Source organism: Mirounga leonina, unplaced genomic scaffold (genome assembly GCF_011800145.1).
Source record: "Mirounga leonina isolate KUSES-001 unplaced genomic scaffold, KU_Mleo_1.0 Mir_176, whole genome shotgun sequence".
Taxonomy (NCBI): domain Eukaryota; kingdom Metazoa; phylum Chordata; class Mammalia; order Carnivora; family Phocidae; genus Mirounga; species Mirounga leonina.
The window spans coordinates 42,290,220-42,311,034 of NW_023270454.1; the positions used below are offsets into that span (position 1 = coordinate 42,290,220).

General features: G+C 34.8%; 1 protein-coding gene across 2 annotated transcripts in view; it reads left to right on the forward strand.

Annotated features, from left to right (window-relative positions):
• Nucleotides 1-20,815, forward strand: part of INPP4B (inositol polyphosphate-4-phosphatase type II B) — a 543,837-nt gene that overhangs the window by 376,408 nt on the left and 146,614 nt on the right. For both annotated transcript variants that reach the window (XM_035023009.1, XM_035023008.1), the window contains 3 exons: nt 40-170; nt 554-658; nt 14,501-14,609. In XM_035023009.1, the coding sequence (XP_034878900.1) occupies nt 40-170; nt 554-658; nt 14,501-14,609 (345 nt within the window). The remainder of the gene's footprint in view (nt 1-39; nt 171-553; nt 659-14,500; nt 14,610-20,815) is intronic.

The following is a 20,815-nucleotide window of genomic DNA, read 5'->3' on the forward strand; positions in this document are numbered from 1 at the left end:
TCAAAATAATTATTTTCTCCTCTTTTCTACTTTTAACAGAAACCAGGAGCTGAAAGAACTTGGTGAGCTGTCTCCACACTGGGACAATCTACGGAAAAATGTCCTTACTCACTGTGATCAAATGGTGAATATGTACCAAGATATTCTGACAGAACTTAGCAAGGAAACAGGTATGAAAGCAATAACTTTTTTACATATTCAAACTAAATTGTATTTCAGGTATGTTAGGTGAAAACAATAATACACATTGTTGTTATGGATATAGAAGAGCCAAAAAAGTTTTTTATAAACTTTTTATATCTCATTCTACCATCTTGGCATGATAGACCATGAAGAAACAAATTGCACTATTTTACCTCATGGGATTATTATAAGAACAACTAAGAATTTTTTAAATTGAATTTCTGTAAAGAAAAGCAGCTTTATACAGGATATATTTTTTCTTTCTGAAATCCTTGTAACATTTTTCCGTGTCAAACACACTTTTCAATATACATGCACACACACATTTATTATTTATTTACTATTAATGTTCAATTCTTTTCCTGCCTAGGGTCCTCTTTCAAATCAAGCAGCAGCAAAGGAGAGAAAACATTAGAATTTGTTCCGGTAAATCTACATCTGCAAAGAATGCACGTACACAGCCCTCACTTGAAAGGTAGTGTATATAATATTCTTTTTTAAGTGGGCAAATTACGTTAGTGTGTACTTTTTTAAAAAGCTTGACTATTGGCAGAATTTAAAATTTTAGAATTAGGTAAAGATCAAGATGAAACAATTAAAGTTGATCATGACCCTGAATACTACAAAAGGGGCTATAGCATTTTTGTTGCTGTGTTTCTGAATAATACTTTAAAAATGTGGCACCTGAATAAAGTTACAGGTGAATATGCACAGTAAGTGTTAACTTCCTTAAGTAGTATCATTGATGGCTGATAATCGTGCTAGTGTTTGAATTAAAAAAAAAAAAAGAAAAGAAAACCAAGACTTGTTCATTTTGTGCTTATCTTGAAAAATCAAAACCCAAGGATGGACTCAGAGGCCACTTTTCTGACTTAGTGGTGACTATCAACAGTCACCCCCGTCTCTATGAGAAGGGAATTTATCAGAAAAAAGGTGGTAGAGTATCTTACTGTACTTAGACGTGAGAAACATTTTTCAAGGAAAAGTGTATAGATTTTTTATAAACATACTTCAGTAAGGTTTATAGTGAATATCATATTGTATTCCTTGTCTCTCTACATAATTCCCTGCTATTTCTTAGTAAAGTATACTTTAAAAATATTCTTCTCATCTCCCTTTTCCTTTAACTTATTGCTACATCAAATTTTGTGCATAAGTAGGGTGATTATCTGCTTCTATTCACATACAACCAAAGTCCCATATTATGCTTTTTGTCCCGCATCGTTGTTAACAAAGCTCTTCACCTCTCTTTCCTCTCAAAAGTCTCTCTATTTAATAATAAATATTATGGTCATCCTACTAGTACCCATCTTCCTAGGGAGCCAAAAGTTACTTTAGATCACCCAGTCCTCCATACATGTATGGATATGCAAACATACACAGATACATCTAAAGACTCAGGTTAACACCCTATTTTGTAGCCATTGTCACAATATAGAGGTTCTAGGTTTTAAAAAGTTAAAATCTGTGTTCTGCTTTAGAATCATCTGAAGTTTTACAACCAGAAAAATTAACCATTTTTCTGAGTTTGTGCATATAATTTTGTATATACAACCAGCTAATGTGCAAGCTTAATTGTAGTTATGTCATTCTGATGTATAATTTTAATATCTTTAGTAACCCTTATCAACTATCTGAAATTTTAACTTGGATCCTTTTCACCAAAAATTATGTCAATTTCTATTCTGAAATAGAAATGAGATGGATTGTCCCAAAGCATTTAGGAGATCTTCCTTGATTACTGAGTATCTGTCAGTAGTTTGAACATAACATCTAATGGTTTTAAAAATCATCAAAACCAAAGTATCAACAGATAATACAGAAGCCAAAGTAGTTAAAATCTGTCTGACAATCAATATAATTTTTTTTCTAATGACCAATATGAAATGACTTTAATGATAGAATAAAAAGTTTATATATTTTGGAGTGAAACAGAATTTCAGCTTTATCACTTTTTATATATGACCTTAATTCTGTTATTTAATCTTTCGAAGCAAGTTGTTGTCCTCCCAACTAAGTGAATTAGAATATGTAAAACACCTAGAATGAACAATAATAGCCATTATGATACAGGTAGCATTTGCCATCACTGGAACAAAATGGATCTTTCAATTTCGTCAGGGCTGTTAAAAGGAGAAAAGTGATCAGTTAAGAACCGATTAAGGGACAATGAAATCTTGAACCAAGAAGTACCCAAATTTAGAGAAAAGATGATTTAGAAATGCATTTTGGAAAAATTATCATATGCAAGTACTTAATGACTGATAGACTGAAGAAATGAGAGAAGGCTAATGTACAGTACAGCCATGGATGGATAGCATATCATCAAACCAGATGGCTTGTTGGGGCCAAATTGATATGAATATATACTTAAATATGCATTCAAGTATTTGGCAATTATCCTAAAATACTTCCACCAAACAAAGGAAAATTATTTTCTAAGTGACCTCTTATTATACTTATTTCTTGAAAACAAAACAAAAACAGAAGCATTTGTGCTATTCTTTCCAAGATGCTATCTGAAAAATAGACTAGAGTGAGCCAGGATGAATACAATGTGTTTAGTTTCTATTTCTCCAGTTCGAAAGAGAGAAACTGGCAATGAAAGAAATTTAGAAAAGCAAACATAATTTCTCCTACTTAGTTTGGTTTAGGATATCTATCAGTTTCCTAAAGCTGCTGTGACATTACCACAGACTGGATGGCTTAAACAACAAAAATGTATTGTCTCACAATCTGGAGGCCAGAAGTCTGAAATCAAGGTGTCAGCAGAGGAGTGCTCCCTCTGAAACCTATAGGGGAATTCTTCCTCACCTCCACCTGGCTTCTGATAGTTTGCTGGCAATCTTTGGTTTTCTTTGGTTTGTTGATGCATCGTACCAATCCTCCATCTTCACAGTATTCCCCTGTGCATCTACATCATCTCCTCTGTGTCTGTCTCTGTGTTCAAATTTCCCCCTTAAGGACACCACCATATTGAATTAGGACCTGTCCTACTGGCCCAATTTGAACTTGATTACATCTGTAAAGACCATATTTCCAAATAAGGTCATATTCTAGGATATCTTTCTTGGGGAGCATAAATCAACCCATAATAACAAGATATATAAAGGAATTTCTTCTTTGTGATGACAAATATCAAGTAGTATAAACAAAAGCAAAATTTTGATGTTACAGAACTAGGGTACAACTCTTAAACTAGAGGATTTTTGACATAGCACTTTTCAGAAAGACTTCTTCTTTTTGAAGATGTAAAGGAGAAAATGTGGGAAAAGACTAGATATCTTAATGGCCAAGAATTAATGCAAAGGTACTGAATTCTACTGCATACTGATTTTTTCCCCAAGGTTATGTAAGTTATATATATATGTGTGTGTGTATAAATATGTATACTGTATATATATATAATTTTATATACATTATATATACTTTTATATACGTTATATGTATATGATATACATATCATATATATATATTGAATATTAAGCTTCTATGTTTTAAAAATATTTATGATTTTATAATTAAGTTTAAAATTTATTATTTGAGATTGGAATTCAGATAAAGTAAGTGCTTATAGACTAGATCACCAACTATATGTTTTAATAGAAATTGAAAACTTGATTGATTTTTTGGGGTCCTGCCACTTATTTCTTAGACATTGACCAAGTTAATAACTTTTCTGAGCATTGGTTTTATTTGCAAAATAAAATGGTTAAAAGTTGTATATGGCAGTCAGTCAAATTTCTACTTACTTATATAACATGTATTCAGCACATTAAATGAATTGCAGTTAAATTTATTTAAGATCCATGGTTACTGATTTGAATGTTTAGCTGAATTACAGACAACATTTTACAAGGTAATGATGCAAGTAAGATTGGCCAAGCCTTGGTATTTCACTGGTGAGTTATTTGGATGTAGTCTAGATTTATTTTCATTCTTACCATTAGTAAATTACATCAATCTGCATTTGATTAATATGCTGCTATATTTGGAGAGGCAGCTTTGCAAATAATATGAGGCAGATTCACCAAATACAAGGCTAATATCTAGCTCTAGAAACAAGTAACTGAGCAGAACTAATGTTGTCATGTCTCATACTGACAAATGAAATAACCTCCATTTAATGTCAGATGCCCCCAGACCCATTAAGTTAATTTTTCACCCTTATTCATTACTTAAATTAAATGCAACAAATACAATCCCAATAGAAATCTTAGACAGCAGTGACAATAACAAAGACAAAACCCTGAATTTAAGAACACAATTTTCCACCTCAAATCTTATTTTCATAGAAAGTTAATTATGAATATTATAAAATATGGGTTCTTATAATATTATGCTATGTTTAACTTATTTTATGTTATAGATATATAATAGCATATTATAATATATAGCAAAGAGAGAGAGACAGAGACGGAGAAAGATAGAAAGAAAGAGGAAAGAAAGAAAAGAAAGAAAAAACTTTCTACAGTATATCATCAAGCTATAGTTGGAATCAGGTGCAACATAAGCCAGAATTTACTATGTAAGTATGGATTAGTCAGCTAACCTCTCTGCCCTTTAGTTTTCTAATCTCCACACTGAGGGAAGGAGCAAATGAGGAGCTGTTTAGAACTCCATGATTTCTTTATCTTGAGTTTGGGTATATCACCTCATCAGTGAAGTATAATTACTTTTAGATATGTTTCGTGATGTTGCCAAATTGTTGTGACTATTTTGAAATAGATTTCCCTTAAAATTCCTTATTGTTTTATGATTCATGTCAAAGTCATTTTGTGGGCCATTTTGAAGTCAGGGATTATGCTTAAATTGTTCCTTGAAATGAGATCAGCATGTCTACGTTTTGTTTTTTTTTTTTTCATTAGCACTATTTTTATAGTTGTAGGAATTTTAAAAAGATCTTCTGGGAAAAAAAATAGACTTATTATCTCATATCTATTATTAAGTGGCTTTTTAAAGGCTATGAGGCAGCCCTATTATTAAATTTCAAACCAACCTAGTATCTTTAGCTTGATGAGATTCAACAACTTGAATTACACTCCCTCGTTATGCTGTGTATGATGCCATTTTCACAAAGCCAAGGACCATTTTTGAGATATAAACAATCAAAAAAAGAAGACACACAGATTATATTATTTTAAGGAAGAAAAAAGGACCTCTGATTTTTTTTTGCTCAAATTTTCTGTAAAATACATGCCCACCTATATTTTTATAGTTATTTCTTAGTACCAAAAATCTGAAAGCTTTTATTCTATACAGTTAAAGACTGGATGTCATAAAGGTACAAAATTTAAACAGCAGGATAGAATGAGGAAAATTTTTAAATGAGACAAATATTACTGATCAGAATGTTATCTTAGAATTTTATTTTTTATTGATTATTTGTTTTGTTTTTGTATATGCTTACTCTTAGAGGAATACAATAAATTTCAGTTAATTCTAACTAAATTTTAAAAAGTACAACTGCTCTAGCTAAGACTGAACATGGTACTTTAAGTGTATACCATTCTTCATTAACTAAACTAAGAGACCAGGAAATGAATTCCTTGCTGTCCCTAGATCCGTCTACTATTTTTGTAGTAATTGCAAGTGGTATTCAAGGATGAAGGGGCCAAAGAGGTAAGCCTAGCAGTTCCAATACTGTGATATTGTTAAATGATAATGATCAAATACCATTTGCAAAATACTAAGATTCCCAAGAGTTATAATTTTGTGATTTCCAGTAAGTGTGGTATTTAAAAATTTTAGTGATTAGTGTAAAGTGTGACAGAACCGATTTCAAAGTAAAGGAATATGTTCTTATTTTAGATCTTGTGACAAACCAAATAAACCTATAGCTGAAGAGCACAGCTGTTTTCTCTGGCTTAACTTCATGTAAACTCTGGGAATAACATTCAGCAGATACTTTCTAATTGTTTCCTTCAGAGCCACTCTTTAATGATTGTGGCACCATTCCAATGTGGGGATAGAGGTTTCCCCACACCATCAGTTCTCCAACGTGCTAGGATGCCAACTGAGTGTCCCAAGTTTCAACTCAATTCTGACATTATCTACCTGGAAATAGCATCAGATTCCATGGGCTCAGGGCTCTGTCCCACAAGACTGCCCTCCACTTGCCAGTTGAAAGTCCAGGTTGTTACCTGGACTTTTGACCATCTGGCTATAAATCAAAAGTTCCCCCCTCCTTGGGTTCAATTAATTTGGTAGACCTATTCACAGAACTCAGAAAAACATTTTATTCACAAGGTTACTGGTTTATTATAAAAGGATGTAACTCAGGAACAGCCAGGCGGGAGAGATGCACAGAGCAAGGCATGAGGAAAGTACGCAGAACTTCCGTGCTCTCTGAACACCTCTCTCCCAGCACTTCCACGTGTTCACCAATGCAGAAGCTCCCCAAACCTAGTCTTTTGGTTTTGTTTCTTTTGTTTTTTGAGATTTCATTACATAGGCACGATTGATTAAATAATTGGCCATTGGAGATTGAACTCAATTTCCAGCTCTTTTCCCCTTCCAGGTGGCTGGGTAGAGAGGAGGGATAGAAAATTCCAAACCTCTAATCACTTGATTGGATACACTGGCAACCAGGCCCTCCTTAGGTGAGGTCCAAAAGTCACTTCATTAACATAAGAAAAGACATCTTTAAAGCTCTCAACACAGGAAATTCCAAGGGTTTTAGGACCACTGCCAGAAAAGGGAACAAAGACCAAATATATTTATTTCCTATTGTTAAGCAACAAAAATTCAGCTGAGTGGGCGCCTGGGTGGCTCAGTTGGTTAAGCAACTGCCTTCGGCTCAGGTCATGATCCTGGAGTCCCGGGATCGAGTCCCACATCAGGCTCCCTGCTCAGCAGGGGGTCTGCTTCTCCCTCTGACCCTCTTCCCTCTCATGCTCTCTGTCTCTCATTCTCTCTCTCGCAAATAAATAAAATCTTAAAAAAAAAAAAAATTTAGCTGAGTAATTTAAAAGTTCAAATTGGCTTTATTGAATGATTCATGAATCAGGCAGCATCCCACCTAACAAATAAAAGAGAGCTCTATAGAGCTGCAGAAAAGGAAAGATTTTTAAAGGTAGGAAGTGGGAAAAAAGGAAATTATTGGCAAAGGAATCCGTTGTTTTAGGCAAAGTCATCCTCCTAAGGGGAATGGAAGGAAGCTTTTAGTAAATTTCCTAGTGCTGACCAAGAAATTCTATATTGACTGGTTAAAGGTTACATTCCTGGGAGGCTGAAACTGCAGTTAGGTTAGGTATTAAGCCTTGGTTTGCTGATGTGGGTGCTTTGACATAAATGACTATTTTGAGCCTCTGGCTTTCTTTTTTTACATTATAAATCACAATATCACAGTTATCAATGTTTAAAAATTAACACTTCAAAGCAACTTTTTGAAGATCTCAAATGTACGAAGGTGAAGGTTACATAAGCCTAAATTCTTTGAGCCTTTACAAAATATGTACTTATAGATCCCAGCTTTTTGAGGAGTGGTTCTGATCAAGGTAGATAGAATCAAAAGGCAACAAAGAAAAATGAGAGAGGCAAGAGAGACCATATTTGCTCTTTCAACATCCAGACATAAACCCTACTTATTGTCCCTAAAGAGAAAGCCTCTTGATATTAATGGAATATCAAGGTTGGCTTATGAGGTGGGGAAATGGGAGAAATGGCTTCTGGAATATAGATAAAGTTTCAGTTCTGCTAGCTGTGCTGAAACACAACAATACCACTTTTTTACTTGCCTATTTGAAATGTATTCTATGAAGTTCAAAAGTAAAGAATATTTGGGAAACTCTTCTATGTTTTAGCTCCTGGTAACTTCACTCTTGAGAACATATAACTATGTTGAGAAATTGGCTCCCTTTCTGTTCTTAATTTTTTCAAATCCTGATTGTTGTGCTACTAATTATTTGTAAGTTTTCCCTAGAATTTCATATTCCCAATCTGCTTCATTGCTAACTTCCTTTTACTATATTGTTTAAAATGATAAATGGTAAATAAAATTATTAAAATGATAATTTAATTAAAATAATGGGAAATAAAGGATCTGATCTAAGTAAACATTAGATATAATTATAAGGCTAAATTTAAAAAAAGAATACAAACACCACTTTTGTTAGTAAATTTTCTTCTTACAGAGGTATCAGTTAACAATTCTGAAACTATTTTATTTGTATACTATGGTTAACCAAATATGTAAATATGCAAATAGGGAGACTCAAGTTTCTCAATGTCAGAGAAAGAAGTTAGAAATAAAGAAGTAAGGAAGGCTAGAAGGAATCTTGTAATGCTGAACTGAAGTCAGAGGTAACAATATAGAGTCATGGGTTTGTTGTTGTTAATATAGAAAGATAAATTCAGGTGTGTGTGTGTGTGTGTGTACAAGTTAGTATGCATATACATGCATATACTTCATACCTCTGGCACTGAAAAGATTGAAAGCAGTAACAATGAGCATAACTACCCCCAGTATTTGATTTCTTTTTTTTTCAAGAAAATATTTTATTTATTTATTTATTTATTTATTTATTTATTTATTTATTTGAGAGATTGAGAGCACTAGCAAGAGAAGAGCAGAGGGACAAGCAGACTCCCCGCTGAGTGCTGAGCAGGATGCTGACCTAGATCTCAGGTACCCTGAGATCATGACACTTATCTGACGGAGCCACCTAAATGCCCCCAGCATTTGATTTCTAAACACCATTCTCCAGTAAAAAAAGCTAGGGTTCTTTGGAAAACTGGTTGATTCTAGAGCTGAGGCAGGGAAAATATAAGATCAGTCTAGAGTATCTAGTGGCTCTAGAAAGTAAGGAAGTGCTCAAGAAACAACAATGATGACAACAAATGAGGAGGGTGACATATATAAATAACACAAGATCCAACTGAAGGAGTTCCCAATGGACAAAGCTAGAACAACTTGAACATAAAGATGGTGTTAGATCATAAACCAAGGAACAAAATACTCATGAGTCCATATTGATGTTAATAAATAACTGAGGGGCACCTGAGTGGCTTAGTCGGTTAAGCGGCCAGCTCTTGATTTCAGCTCAGATCATGATCTCGGGGTCCTGGGATTGAGCCCCGTGTGGGGCTCCACACTCAGCAGGGAGTCTGCTTAAGGATTCTCTCTCCCTCTCCCTCTGCCCCAGCCCCCTATGCTCTCTCTCTCTAAAATGAATAAATAAATCTTTAAAAATAAATAGATAGATAACTGAATATATAACATAAAAGAGAAAGATCAACTATTCTTCCCAAAAGTGTTCCAATTAATAAATGTGAAAGGAATGAGGGAAATGGAAAATCACCATTCAGCCACAGCAGTAATAATTGCCACAGGCAAGATATATCAATAGATGCTAAAATTAGTGGGCACAAGTCTAAAAAGAAACAGGATATTGCATTGTGTTAAAATATGTCTCTCTAAATCTTTAGTGACTTTACAGTGAAGAATCAACTGTAGGTAGTGGCAGTCATCACTTTGACCAATGCATCAAGGTTAACATCAAGTAATATATATCAATTTAACATACTCCCTGTTATAATGCACTGAGAAGGGCATATCACCTCCATAGTATCCTACTCAGTAGTGCAGAACTTCAGTCCAATTATGAGAAAACATAAGACAAACCCAAATTGAGGGACACTGTACAAAATAACTGACCAGTACTCTTCAAAAGTGTCACAGTCAAAAATGAAAGACTGAGAAACTGTCATAGATTGGAGGAGACTACATGACAGTGACATGATATGTGGAATTCTAGACTGGATCCTGAAAGAACAAAGGGTATTAGTGGAAAAACTAATCCTAACATTATCTACTTTATTTAATGGTATAGTACAATATTAATTTCTTAGTTTTGATAGTCTATGACTATGTGAGATATTAACATAGGGAGCTTGAGTGAAGGGTATACAGAACTCTGTTCTAACTTTGCAACAACTCTGGAAATCCAAAATTATCTCAAAAATAAAAATTTGCAGGAATATTTAAATAATAAATATGTTTTTGTGTTTTAATAAAAAATTATATATATTTTCAGGTATATAACATGATATTTTGCCATATATATATACATAGTGAATGATGACTATAGCTAAGCTAATTTACATATTCATCTCACAGTTACTGGGTTCTTTTGTTTTATATGTGGTGAGACATTTTTAAAGGAATTCTGTATTTCTTCCTGTTTTAGACAGTATATTAAAACTTAATTCAAATTTAAAAAATAAAAATAAAAAATAAAACTGAATTTAAATCTTATAGAAACATCGATAGCAATTTAGTCAAGATACCTCAGACAAGTAGAATCATGCATTATTTGTCTTTCTGTGCCTTATTTCACTTGATAACTTCAAGGATTATCCATATTGTCACATATTACAGAAGTTCCTTCTTTTTTAAAGCTGAATATCATCCCATTATACCTATACAGCACCCACTGATGGACATTTAGGTTGCTTCCATATCTTGCCTATTATGAATAGTGCTTACACGAACATAGAAGTGCTTATATCTCTCTGAGATCCTGATTTCAGTTCTTTTGTATAAATGCCCAGAACTGAGATTATTGAACCATGATAGTTCTACACTGTGCAAGGATTTCAGTTTGTCCACATTGTGGCTAACACTCACTGTCTTTTGTGTTTCTTGATAGTAGCCATTTTTACAGGTGTGAGATGGTATCTCATTGTAGTTTTGATTTGCATTTTTCTGATGATTAATAACCTTTAACATTTTTTTATATGCCCGTTGGCCATTTGTATGTCTTCTTTGGCAAAATGTCTATTTAAGCCTTTAGCCCATTTTTAAGTCAGGTTATTAATTGTTCTACTATGGAGTTGTAGGAGTTCCTTATATATTTTGGAGATTAACTTCTCATCAGATTTATGGTTTGCCAATATTTTCTCCTCTTCTATATGTTGCCTTTTTAGTCTATTGTTTCTTTACCTATGCAGAAGCTTTTTAGTTTGACATAGTCCTGCTTGTTTTTGTTGCTTATGCTTTTCGCGTCATATCTACGAAACCACTGTAAAGACCAATTATCATAAGACTTTCCCTCTATGTTTTTTTTTAGGGGTTTTACACTTTTAGGTCTTATGTCTAAGTCTTTAATCCATTTTGAGTTGATTTTTGTGCATGCTGTAGGACAAGAGTCTAATTTCATTCTTTTGCATGTGAATAATCATAAATTCTCTTTGTTCTTTTATGTAGTATGGTCCATGGATGGATATGTATTCATCCCCATCCCATGGAGATTTTATATATATATATATATACACACACACACACACACACACATATATAATACACACACACATATATATTTCAGATTCCAATATATTTTTTTCTGGATAGTGTATATACATTTTTTTTATTTCTTCAATTAAGAATAATCCTTATATGATCTAAAAAGACAGGGGCGCCTGGGTGGCTCAGTCAATTAAGCGTCTGCCTTCGGCTCAGGTCATGATCCCAGGGTCCTGGGATCAAGCCCCGCATCGGGCTCCCTGTTCGGCGGGAAGCCTGCTTCTCCTTCTCCCTCTCCCACTCCCCCTGCTTGTGTTCCCTCTCTCGCTGTGTCTCTGTCAAATAAATCAATAAAATCTTTAAAAAATAAAAATAAAAAAATAAAAAAAATAAAAAGACATATAAGACAAACTGAATTGAGCCTCAGAATATTTGTTTATTTATTGACATTTATGGAGCACCTACAACTTGGATGAGCTCATAAACAGAAAATAGAATGGAAACAAGTAAAAGTCAGAACTTTGGATATGAAAGAACTTGTTAATAACTTGGAAGTTCTTTATTATAGTTGGATTCAAGAAACACACACACCTTCATTTAGATTTAAAAATAATCAGCTCTTTATTATGAAGAGTGGACAATATTTGAGCAACTTGCTTCTCTTCCTTTACCTGCTGCTTCCAAGTTTCATGGTTCCTTCATAGGTGACTAGAATTCCCCTGAGCAGAGTGTATGAACAAAGAGAAAATTTCTGCTCCTAGAAAGTAGCTTTGGAAAATGCTGAAACTATAGGTGAATTGAAGAGACAGATTCACTAGAAAGCTAGTGCAACTTAAGTTTGGGGCTTTTCCTGTGAATGGGCCTCTTACAAGATCCTGCAAGGGGCCTTAACAACTTGTTTGTGGTCAGATGTTTTGCAAATTTTACAAAAGTAAGCTTAATCCTCCATCAGTTAAAACTGTTCTCTCTTTCTACTCAGAATTCCCCTTCCCTCATTGTTCACCTCTTGCTAGGTGATGTTGGAGAGGCCACAAACTTTTTTTGAATCCAGTGAGAGTCTACAGGCAATTAAAAAAAAAAAAAATTCAGTTAGGAATGCATTTAGTTTGAGCTAATGGGACATATGTATACAGTTTTTAGTTACTTCTATATATTGTTGGTATTGTTGGTCACCCAGGTTTTAGCAGAAATGCAGCATATTCCATGACAGCATCACGGTGATGTTTCTTTTTGCATTTACTTTAAATTAACACAGGAACTGATTCTATTCAGAAGACTGAGCCTCAGTATTACTATCCTTTTCAGACTGAAAAGTGTATTTTCATGGTAAATAAGCAAAACTTAAAATATCATCTTTCTTTGCTTCATTGGTAGGATTACTTCTTATAGGGAAAATAATCATAGGTAATAGTGAATGCTCACCACTTTTAACTACTTTCAACTTCATTATCTACCTGAGGAAACTAAGACATAGAGAGGTTAAGTAATTTTCCTAATGCTGCACAGCTTGTAAGTGGCAGAACTGGGATCCAGACCAAGGGACTCAGGTTCCAGTCAGTAACTTAAACCCCTGGTTTTCCATCCCTGGATTAGAAGTCAGAAGACCGTAGGTGTAAGGTCTTTGGGACTTTAGACAAAGCAGGTCATTTCTCAAGGTTCTCAGAGTTCTCATCAGATAAATGAAAGTGGACTGGAATTTAGTATTGATAACTTTGGGGTGTTCTCATGACCATCTGAGAAAGCTGTGACCCTTTTCCATGAAGTAGAACAGACATACTTATACAATTTGCATATATTTATGGACTCCCCGAAACCCTTTTCTTAACCCTAGATTAAAATCTCCAGGATGAAGAAGTCTTTAAATTTCATGCAAGTCTAATATTCTGCTATATTAAGAAAAGCTAACTTTTAGTTTATTAGTGACTTTTTAAAAGGGCAAGAGATTACCACTAACAATCTATTGAGTGGGCTGTTCAGTAAGTGATAGGTTGATTTGGGTTACATTCTGGGTTGGTTTGTTTGTTTGTTTTCTGTATTGTTTTATTTTGTTTTGTTTGTGTGACCTTGAGTTCTCTCAGTGTTGCTGAAGTCTTTCACTTGAAGACATTTTTTATTAAGAAAAATATTTCAGGTGCATTTGGATTGAACCAGTATAAAGAAGTTATGGTGTTTACCTGAAGCTACTAAAATAATTTATGTTTTCCCTGTAAATGAGAACTGAAAACAACCAGTGTCAATACCAAAATCAATTTGAAAAGGATCTACTATGAAATTAGGTTTCTCAAATAAAATGTGGTTTAACAAGAGATGTTCACTCTGTCTTCCTTCTTATGGGGATACTTTTCATTAGAAGGTAAAAATGATGCTGTGTTTTGAAGCCATAAACTTAATATGTATCAAACTTGATGGCTTTCAAGATCAAAGGATTGAGTTTCAATTTAAATGTATGGATTTTTTATTAAAAAAAAACCAAAGTGTCATGGTGGAAAATAGATCTAGAGACACTGTGTGTATTTTTTCTGTGTCATCTTAGAAAATTGCAAAAGCATGCTTTCGAAACTGTAAGATTTAGTATACACAGAAAGGAAACTACTCTGTATAGATTTTTTTTAAATGCACTAGTACTGTTCTGCCCTTGAGCCAAGATGAATTAATATTTTGGTTCTTTTCTCTGTAAATTTTCTCTGTAAAGATTTTTCATTATTGTTGAATTTCAATATGATTGCAAATTAAATGATGCAAAACTCAATAAGACAAAATACACAAAAGACCAATTAACATGTTATCTCAGTAAGTATATAGAAGAATGAGGGAACATACTGTTCCATACAGTAGCATATAATTAAGATGTAGTCATAAATCAAAGAAATATTTAGCTTGTGTAGGTGCACAGGTGGCTTTTAGAAAGATTGATTAGTTCCTCTTGCCCCCTTGAGATGAGAGTTCAGTTAGTTCTGCAAAATTAAACAGAATAATTTCTCAAACTTCCCACAGTGTGTATGTTCAATGCAGATAGCATGCTGGAGACAAATGTTTGCAAAGTGTTAATCTCCTTGTCCATTCCTGTTCCAGATGCTCTCTATGATGTCATCACTGTGGGAGCCCCAGCTGCCCATTTTCAGGGATTTAAGAATGGTGGTCTTCGGAAACTACTCCATAGATTTGAAATGGAAAGAAGAAAGTAAGTGATGACAGGATGCATTAATGATATTATCTTCCCTTTGGGGAAGTTTGTTTATAAGGTTAGAACGAAGAAGCTTGGTCCATCACAATGAATAGTTCTTGACATCTCCGACCCATTAAGTAACTTAAAGTTGTCGAATGTCCAAAAAAATACTCGAGCACAAATTAAATTAGAATAAATGAAATGCCTGAGTGTGTTGCTAATGGAGTAGCACTATGCTGGCAGAAAAATCTTCTGGAAACCATGCTACTAAAAAATAGATATATTCTAGTATCAACTATGGCTCATTCAATGGAATGGTATTCATGTGGAGATTTAACTCAAGATGGTCTACTTTAACTGTGAAGCCAAAGACACTTGATGGAGAGCATGAGTCCTGATTTTATGAGTCTGACCCTACTAGTGATTTCCATTGTGGCCTAAGGCCAGGCACATAACTGCCTATCATTTAATTGTGTCCTTTGAAAAAGAGACAGCAATATAGAACTCTATCTGTTAAATGATGAGATTAACAGAGAAATCTTGTATTCCTGAGGGACAAGGCATGACACAAAAACCAAAGTATTATCAGTGTCATTTATAATTTTATTATACTTCCTCAATTTTTTGTGTGTTCAGTTACTTTAAAATATTGCATCAGTAGTTTATCCCCCAGGTACTCACCCCCACGTACTGAGCTTATCCTATAATATGCCTATACTCATGTAAACCATAAAGAGTGTTATTTAGGTGTGAAGAGTAACTTTCCTTTCCTTTTCAAGTCGTGACTCTTCTTGGATTATGATCCCAAATTTTGAAAATTAGGGGAAAATAGTTATTCTTAGTCATATTAGTTTAGTAATAGTATTAGAAAATCTGAGTGGCAAAACCAGAATTTTTAAAAAAGTTTTATCACATAACACATTTGTTATTCAGTGTCCAGATATTCAGGAAGAAAGCATTAAAGTAAGTTAGAATTGGGGCGCCTGGGTGGCTCAGTTGGATTGAACTTCTGACTCTGATTTCAGCTCAGGTCATGATCTCAGGGTGGAGCTCCGCCTTAGGCTCCATGCTCAGCGGGGAGTCTGCTTGAGATTCTCTCTCTCCCTCCCCCTCTGCCCCTCCCCTGCTGGCACTGTCTCTCTAAAAAAAAACAAACTTTAAAGTAAGTTAGAATTGAATAACTGATACACTATTATATTAATATATAAACTAATATATATATATTTTTAAAGATTTTATTTATTTATTTGACAGAGAGACACAGCGAGAGAGGGAACACAAGCAGGGGGAGGGGGAGAGGGAGAAGCAGGCTTCCTGCGGAGCAGGGAGCCTGATGCGGGCTCGATCCCAGGACCCTGAGATCATGACCTGAGCCAAAGGCAGACGCTTAACGACTGAGCCACCCAGGCGCCCCTATTTTTTTCTTTTTTTAAAGCAATTGACTTTGGGGGTTGCTTGAGTGGCTCAGTCCAATAAGCTTCCAACTCCTGATTTCAGCTCAGGTCATGATCTCAGGGTTGTGAGATGAGCCCCGCATTGCATTCCACACGGGGCATGGAATCTGCTTAAGATTCTCTCTCTCCCTCTCTCTCTGCCCCCACCCCTCTCCCACTCACGTGCTCACTCTCTTTCTCTCTTTCTCTCTCACTAAAAAAGCACACAAGCATGCAAGGAAGGAAGGAAGGAAAGAGAAAGAAAGAAATTGACTTTGGTACTTAGATATAGTCCTTATTCAGATTACTCCAGGTTTCGTTTTTGTGTTTGGTTGGTTGGTTGAAAGGGCGTAGATGGAGTTCTATGAAATTTTATCACAGGTGTAGATTAGGGTAACTATCATTAAAGTAATTATAAAGGACTGTTCCATTACCACCAAGGAACTCCCTCAGGTAATCCCTTAATAGTCACACCCTCCCCCAAAACCTCCAGCCGCAGAAAGTTATTCTGTTGCCTTGTTATTTCAGCAGAGAGTAGAAATCGGAATTGCAACCAGGTGCTCTGAGGGGAGAGACACCTCCTATTTAATTCATGGAGGCTGGAAGTCGGTTATCAGAGACCTCATGGGGAAAGGATCCATCTCTTTGTTGAACTGGGAATGGGAGTGTAATACAGGTTTCTGTCAATGGGCTCTACCAGGGAGGGGCGTTTCTCACTGACCCCTTGCTGCACCATTATTTGAGTGGGGGAGCAACCTGCCACTTTTGTGATATCACCCCTAGAATAGACAAGTGTGATTAAAAGTTTTCTGTTCTGTTTGGCCACCCTTTACTAGTTGTTTGGCTTTTCTTGGATGCCACTTTTACCTGGCATTTTGCATCGCTGGGATAAATGAGACAAGGGAAAAAAAAAACTATGGAACTCACTGCCATGTTAATCTTTAAGTCCCAAGGCACCTAGTCAATCTGTCTTCATTTTTCCACCTCTTAAATTCTTCTGATAAATGACTTATAGGTTTTGACTAGAGTGTTTTTTGTAATTAGAGAAGTAAAATAGATTGTGTTTACTCCATCTTGCGTGGAACTAGAAGTCTCTAATCTTGAGACTTCATCTAACCTATTTGTTTTTCTCAATCAAATGTTAGAGTTTATAACACAGTTTAAAGACTGAAAACTCTCCACAGGGCACATAAAATCTAGTTGAGCATATAAAGAGTTGGCATGTGATGATACATGGAACCTAACCATGTAACTTCCTAAAATATTACTATATGCTACTATTAAAGAAAATGTTGAATTGTGTGGTTAGGTTCTGAATAATATTTTTTGAGTTTTAAATATCTCCATGAATATCTGAATTTTTTACTATTCTTCACCTCTCACTGGGATGTTTATATATACATAATCTCACACACACACACACACACACACACACAGCTTTCTAGGATCAAATTTAAAAGAAAAAAGAAAAGAGCATCCAATGCTTATAAACATTGATTTGCTTTAGGTTTTTGATATGTGTGATATATCCCATTGTTTTACTAGTGACTTTATTGACAAAATGCAATGAAGTTTTGTAATTAAAAAAACAATTTGGTGTGGATCTCAAAAGTACACCATAGGGCAGTGATATAGGACAAATATGGCTTGCTGAGGCAATACACAGATGAGCATGGTTTCAGCCAGTCCATCAAGTTAAGAGGTGATCTAAACAAAGACTTTCAGCCTAAAGTGACATCATACTATGCAAATTATTTTTCTGCAGGCTTTTTCAACAACAAATGCTGCATTTGTCAATCAAAAGCAATAACAGGAAAGTAAATTTGACTATATGAAATAAGTAACTTAGACTAACACACTTACTTACATTTGTCAGTAAGAAAATACATTAAGTGAAGGAATTCTCTTCACCTCTTTTCTTCTGATACTTCCCTAATATTTTAGGGCAGTTTTTTAGGGGAACTACCATAGCTGTTATACTACTTCACCTTCACTTATTTTCTTCTCAGCTCTACGAATGAAATATTGTCATTTGAGAGCACATGTAATTTATGTGTCTGTTCCTCAGGGAACTGTTTTTTGATGAATACATTGACCACATAATGGTTTTAGTATAAGAAAGCCTTGCTTATAGGGGCACCTGGGTGGCTCAGTTGGTTAAACCTCTGACTCTTGATTTGGGCTTGGGTCATGATCTCAGGGTCTTGGGATCAAGCCCCACGTCGGGCTCTGCATTCAGTGCAGAATCTGCTTATCCCTCTCCCTCTGCTCCTTTCCCCTCCCCCTGCTCATGTTCTCTCTCACTCTCTCAAATCAATCAATAAATAAAATCTTTTAAAAAAAAGCAAGCCTTGCTTACAGTATTCATATAATGTAATTTAGATCCCATAAAAATTCATTTTAAAAGCTACAAGATAATTAATTAGGAAGAGTGATCTTTTTTTTTTAATTTTTTTTATTCTTATGTTAATCCCCATACATTACATCATTAGTTTTAGATGAAGTGTTCCATGATTCATTGTTTGTGCACAACGCCCAGTGCTCCATGCAGAATGTGCCCCCCTCAATACCCACCACCAGGCTAACCCATCCTCCCACCCCCCTTGTTTTTCAGAGTCCATAGTCTCTCATGGTTCGTCTACCCCTCCGATTTCCCCCGCTTCATTCTTCCCCTCCCGCTACCTTCTTCTTCTTCTTCTTTTTTTTTTTCTTAACATACATTGCATTATTTGTTTCAGAGGTACAGATCTGAGATTCAACATGTATCATATGATCTCACTGATAGCAGGAAGAGTGATCTTTTTAAAGTACGAATGTCTGAGTATATTACTCCTCTGCTCAGGAACCTTCAGGGAATCCCCAATCATCCACTGGGCATTCAAAGCATCCGTGATCTCACACCACCAACTTTCTACTTTCATCACCACCTTCTCCTATAGTTGCTTCTTAAATGCTATTCAAATTGTTTCCTTAATGGACCTCACACTTTTCTACCTCTTCTTCTTTCCTTACTCAGTTCCCTTTTACAAGAAATTCTTCTGTTTTCATCTTCCCACTATTTTGTTTCGTTCTGTCAAAACCATACACATAATCCTATTCAAAATTCCACACATCATCATCCTAAGATTCTACCCTCTCCATGATGTCCCAACTTGATTTGACTCTCTATCCTAATATTTTATTTTGTCTCCCCTTATAGCCTTATTAGGTCAGAGTTATGATTGTATTAGGTTTGTTCTTGTCTGATACTTCTGTAACAGTTTGTGATTTGGATGACGAGATATCCTATTGAAATTTGGATCTTCTGGAGTACCCCACAGAGTGTTTGGCATACAAGTTCAAATTCAGCAGGCACTGGAATTCATATATGAATCAGATACAGTCTCTGATTTAAAGTGCTGAAAATACCAGTGGGAGATCAAGTTTCACAAATAATAATAATACAATAGGATCAGTAGTACATAAAGTAGGACTTCTCAACATTGACTGCATATTACAGTTACCTCTGGAGCTTTAAAACATTTTATCTATGCCAAGATATCACCCTAGACAAATTAAGTGAAAGTCATGGGAATGGAGCCCAGGTATGGGTATGTTTTAAAAGCTTCCCAGGTAAGAATAATGTGTAACTAGAGATAGATGTGAATGAATAGTGCTGGGAGAAGACAGGAAGGGTGTGGAGACTAGTAACAGGAGTAGTGACACAGATGAATTGAACTTGAAAAATGTTCAATATAGAATCTCAATTGATATGTATCAGGGAGAAAGAAAATCTATGCAAAGTAATATTTGTTGATATAAGGAAGAAAATTGTGCAAATCTATGCAAAATCTATGCAAAGTAATATTTGTTGATATAAGGAAGAAAATTGTGTTTGATTACTGGAAATTTGTGTTTAAAGAATCCCAAATTCATTAATAGTTGCAAAACAGAACCAATGATGGAAGTAAAGCTATAACAATTTTGATCTGAGAAAACTTGGGCCTGAATAGCATGTGAGCAAATAAAATTGAACATATTATAAGGGTTTTCATGCTGTAAATATGAGATTTTTCTGAGACACAACCCTAATTGTACATGTATTTTTCTAAAGGACCAAAATTAGGATGTTTGTAAGCATGTATTCAGTTGTTATATCAAACATCTATGTGTTCCTGGAGTCAGTGATTTACCTGGAAGCTCTTTAAAGCTTGAGGATTCCTCCCTCAAAATATGATCAATTCTTTACTTCTGTTATTGCTTAAAAGAAAGGGGGAAATTGCCATAACAACACATATTTTGCCTGCTTTGATCATTTGTGATTTCAGCAGGAATTTCAGACTCAGACAGAACTTTCACTAAGTAGGATCATGACTTGAAAGCATAACCCTTTCCTTAAGATGGAAAAGCACCTCATGAAAACCAAGAGCAGAAGAAAAAGTGCCAGTGAAGGGCAATGTCAACTCTTGTTTGAGACTATTAATCCCCTGTGATCTGCCTATTCATTTGGAGTGAACTCAGAACTAACTCCCTACAAATGATCTAATGTCACATGTGTGCGGACATGCCCTGGTGTTCCCACCTCTCCCCCCATCTGTTCTAGATAAGAACATAGTCAACATTTACTACCCCACAATTTCAAACAGAAAAAAGAAAAAGATCACTTGGAAAAGTCATAAGGAAAATGAACTAAAAAAATTTTTTACTGACAGGAAATACATAAATATATATATATATATATATATATATATATATATATATATATAAAACATATATATATATATATATATAAAACATATATATATATAT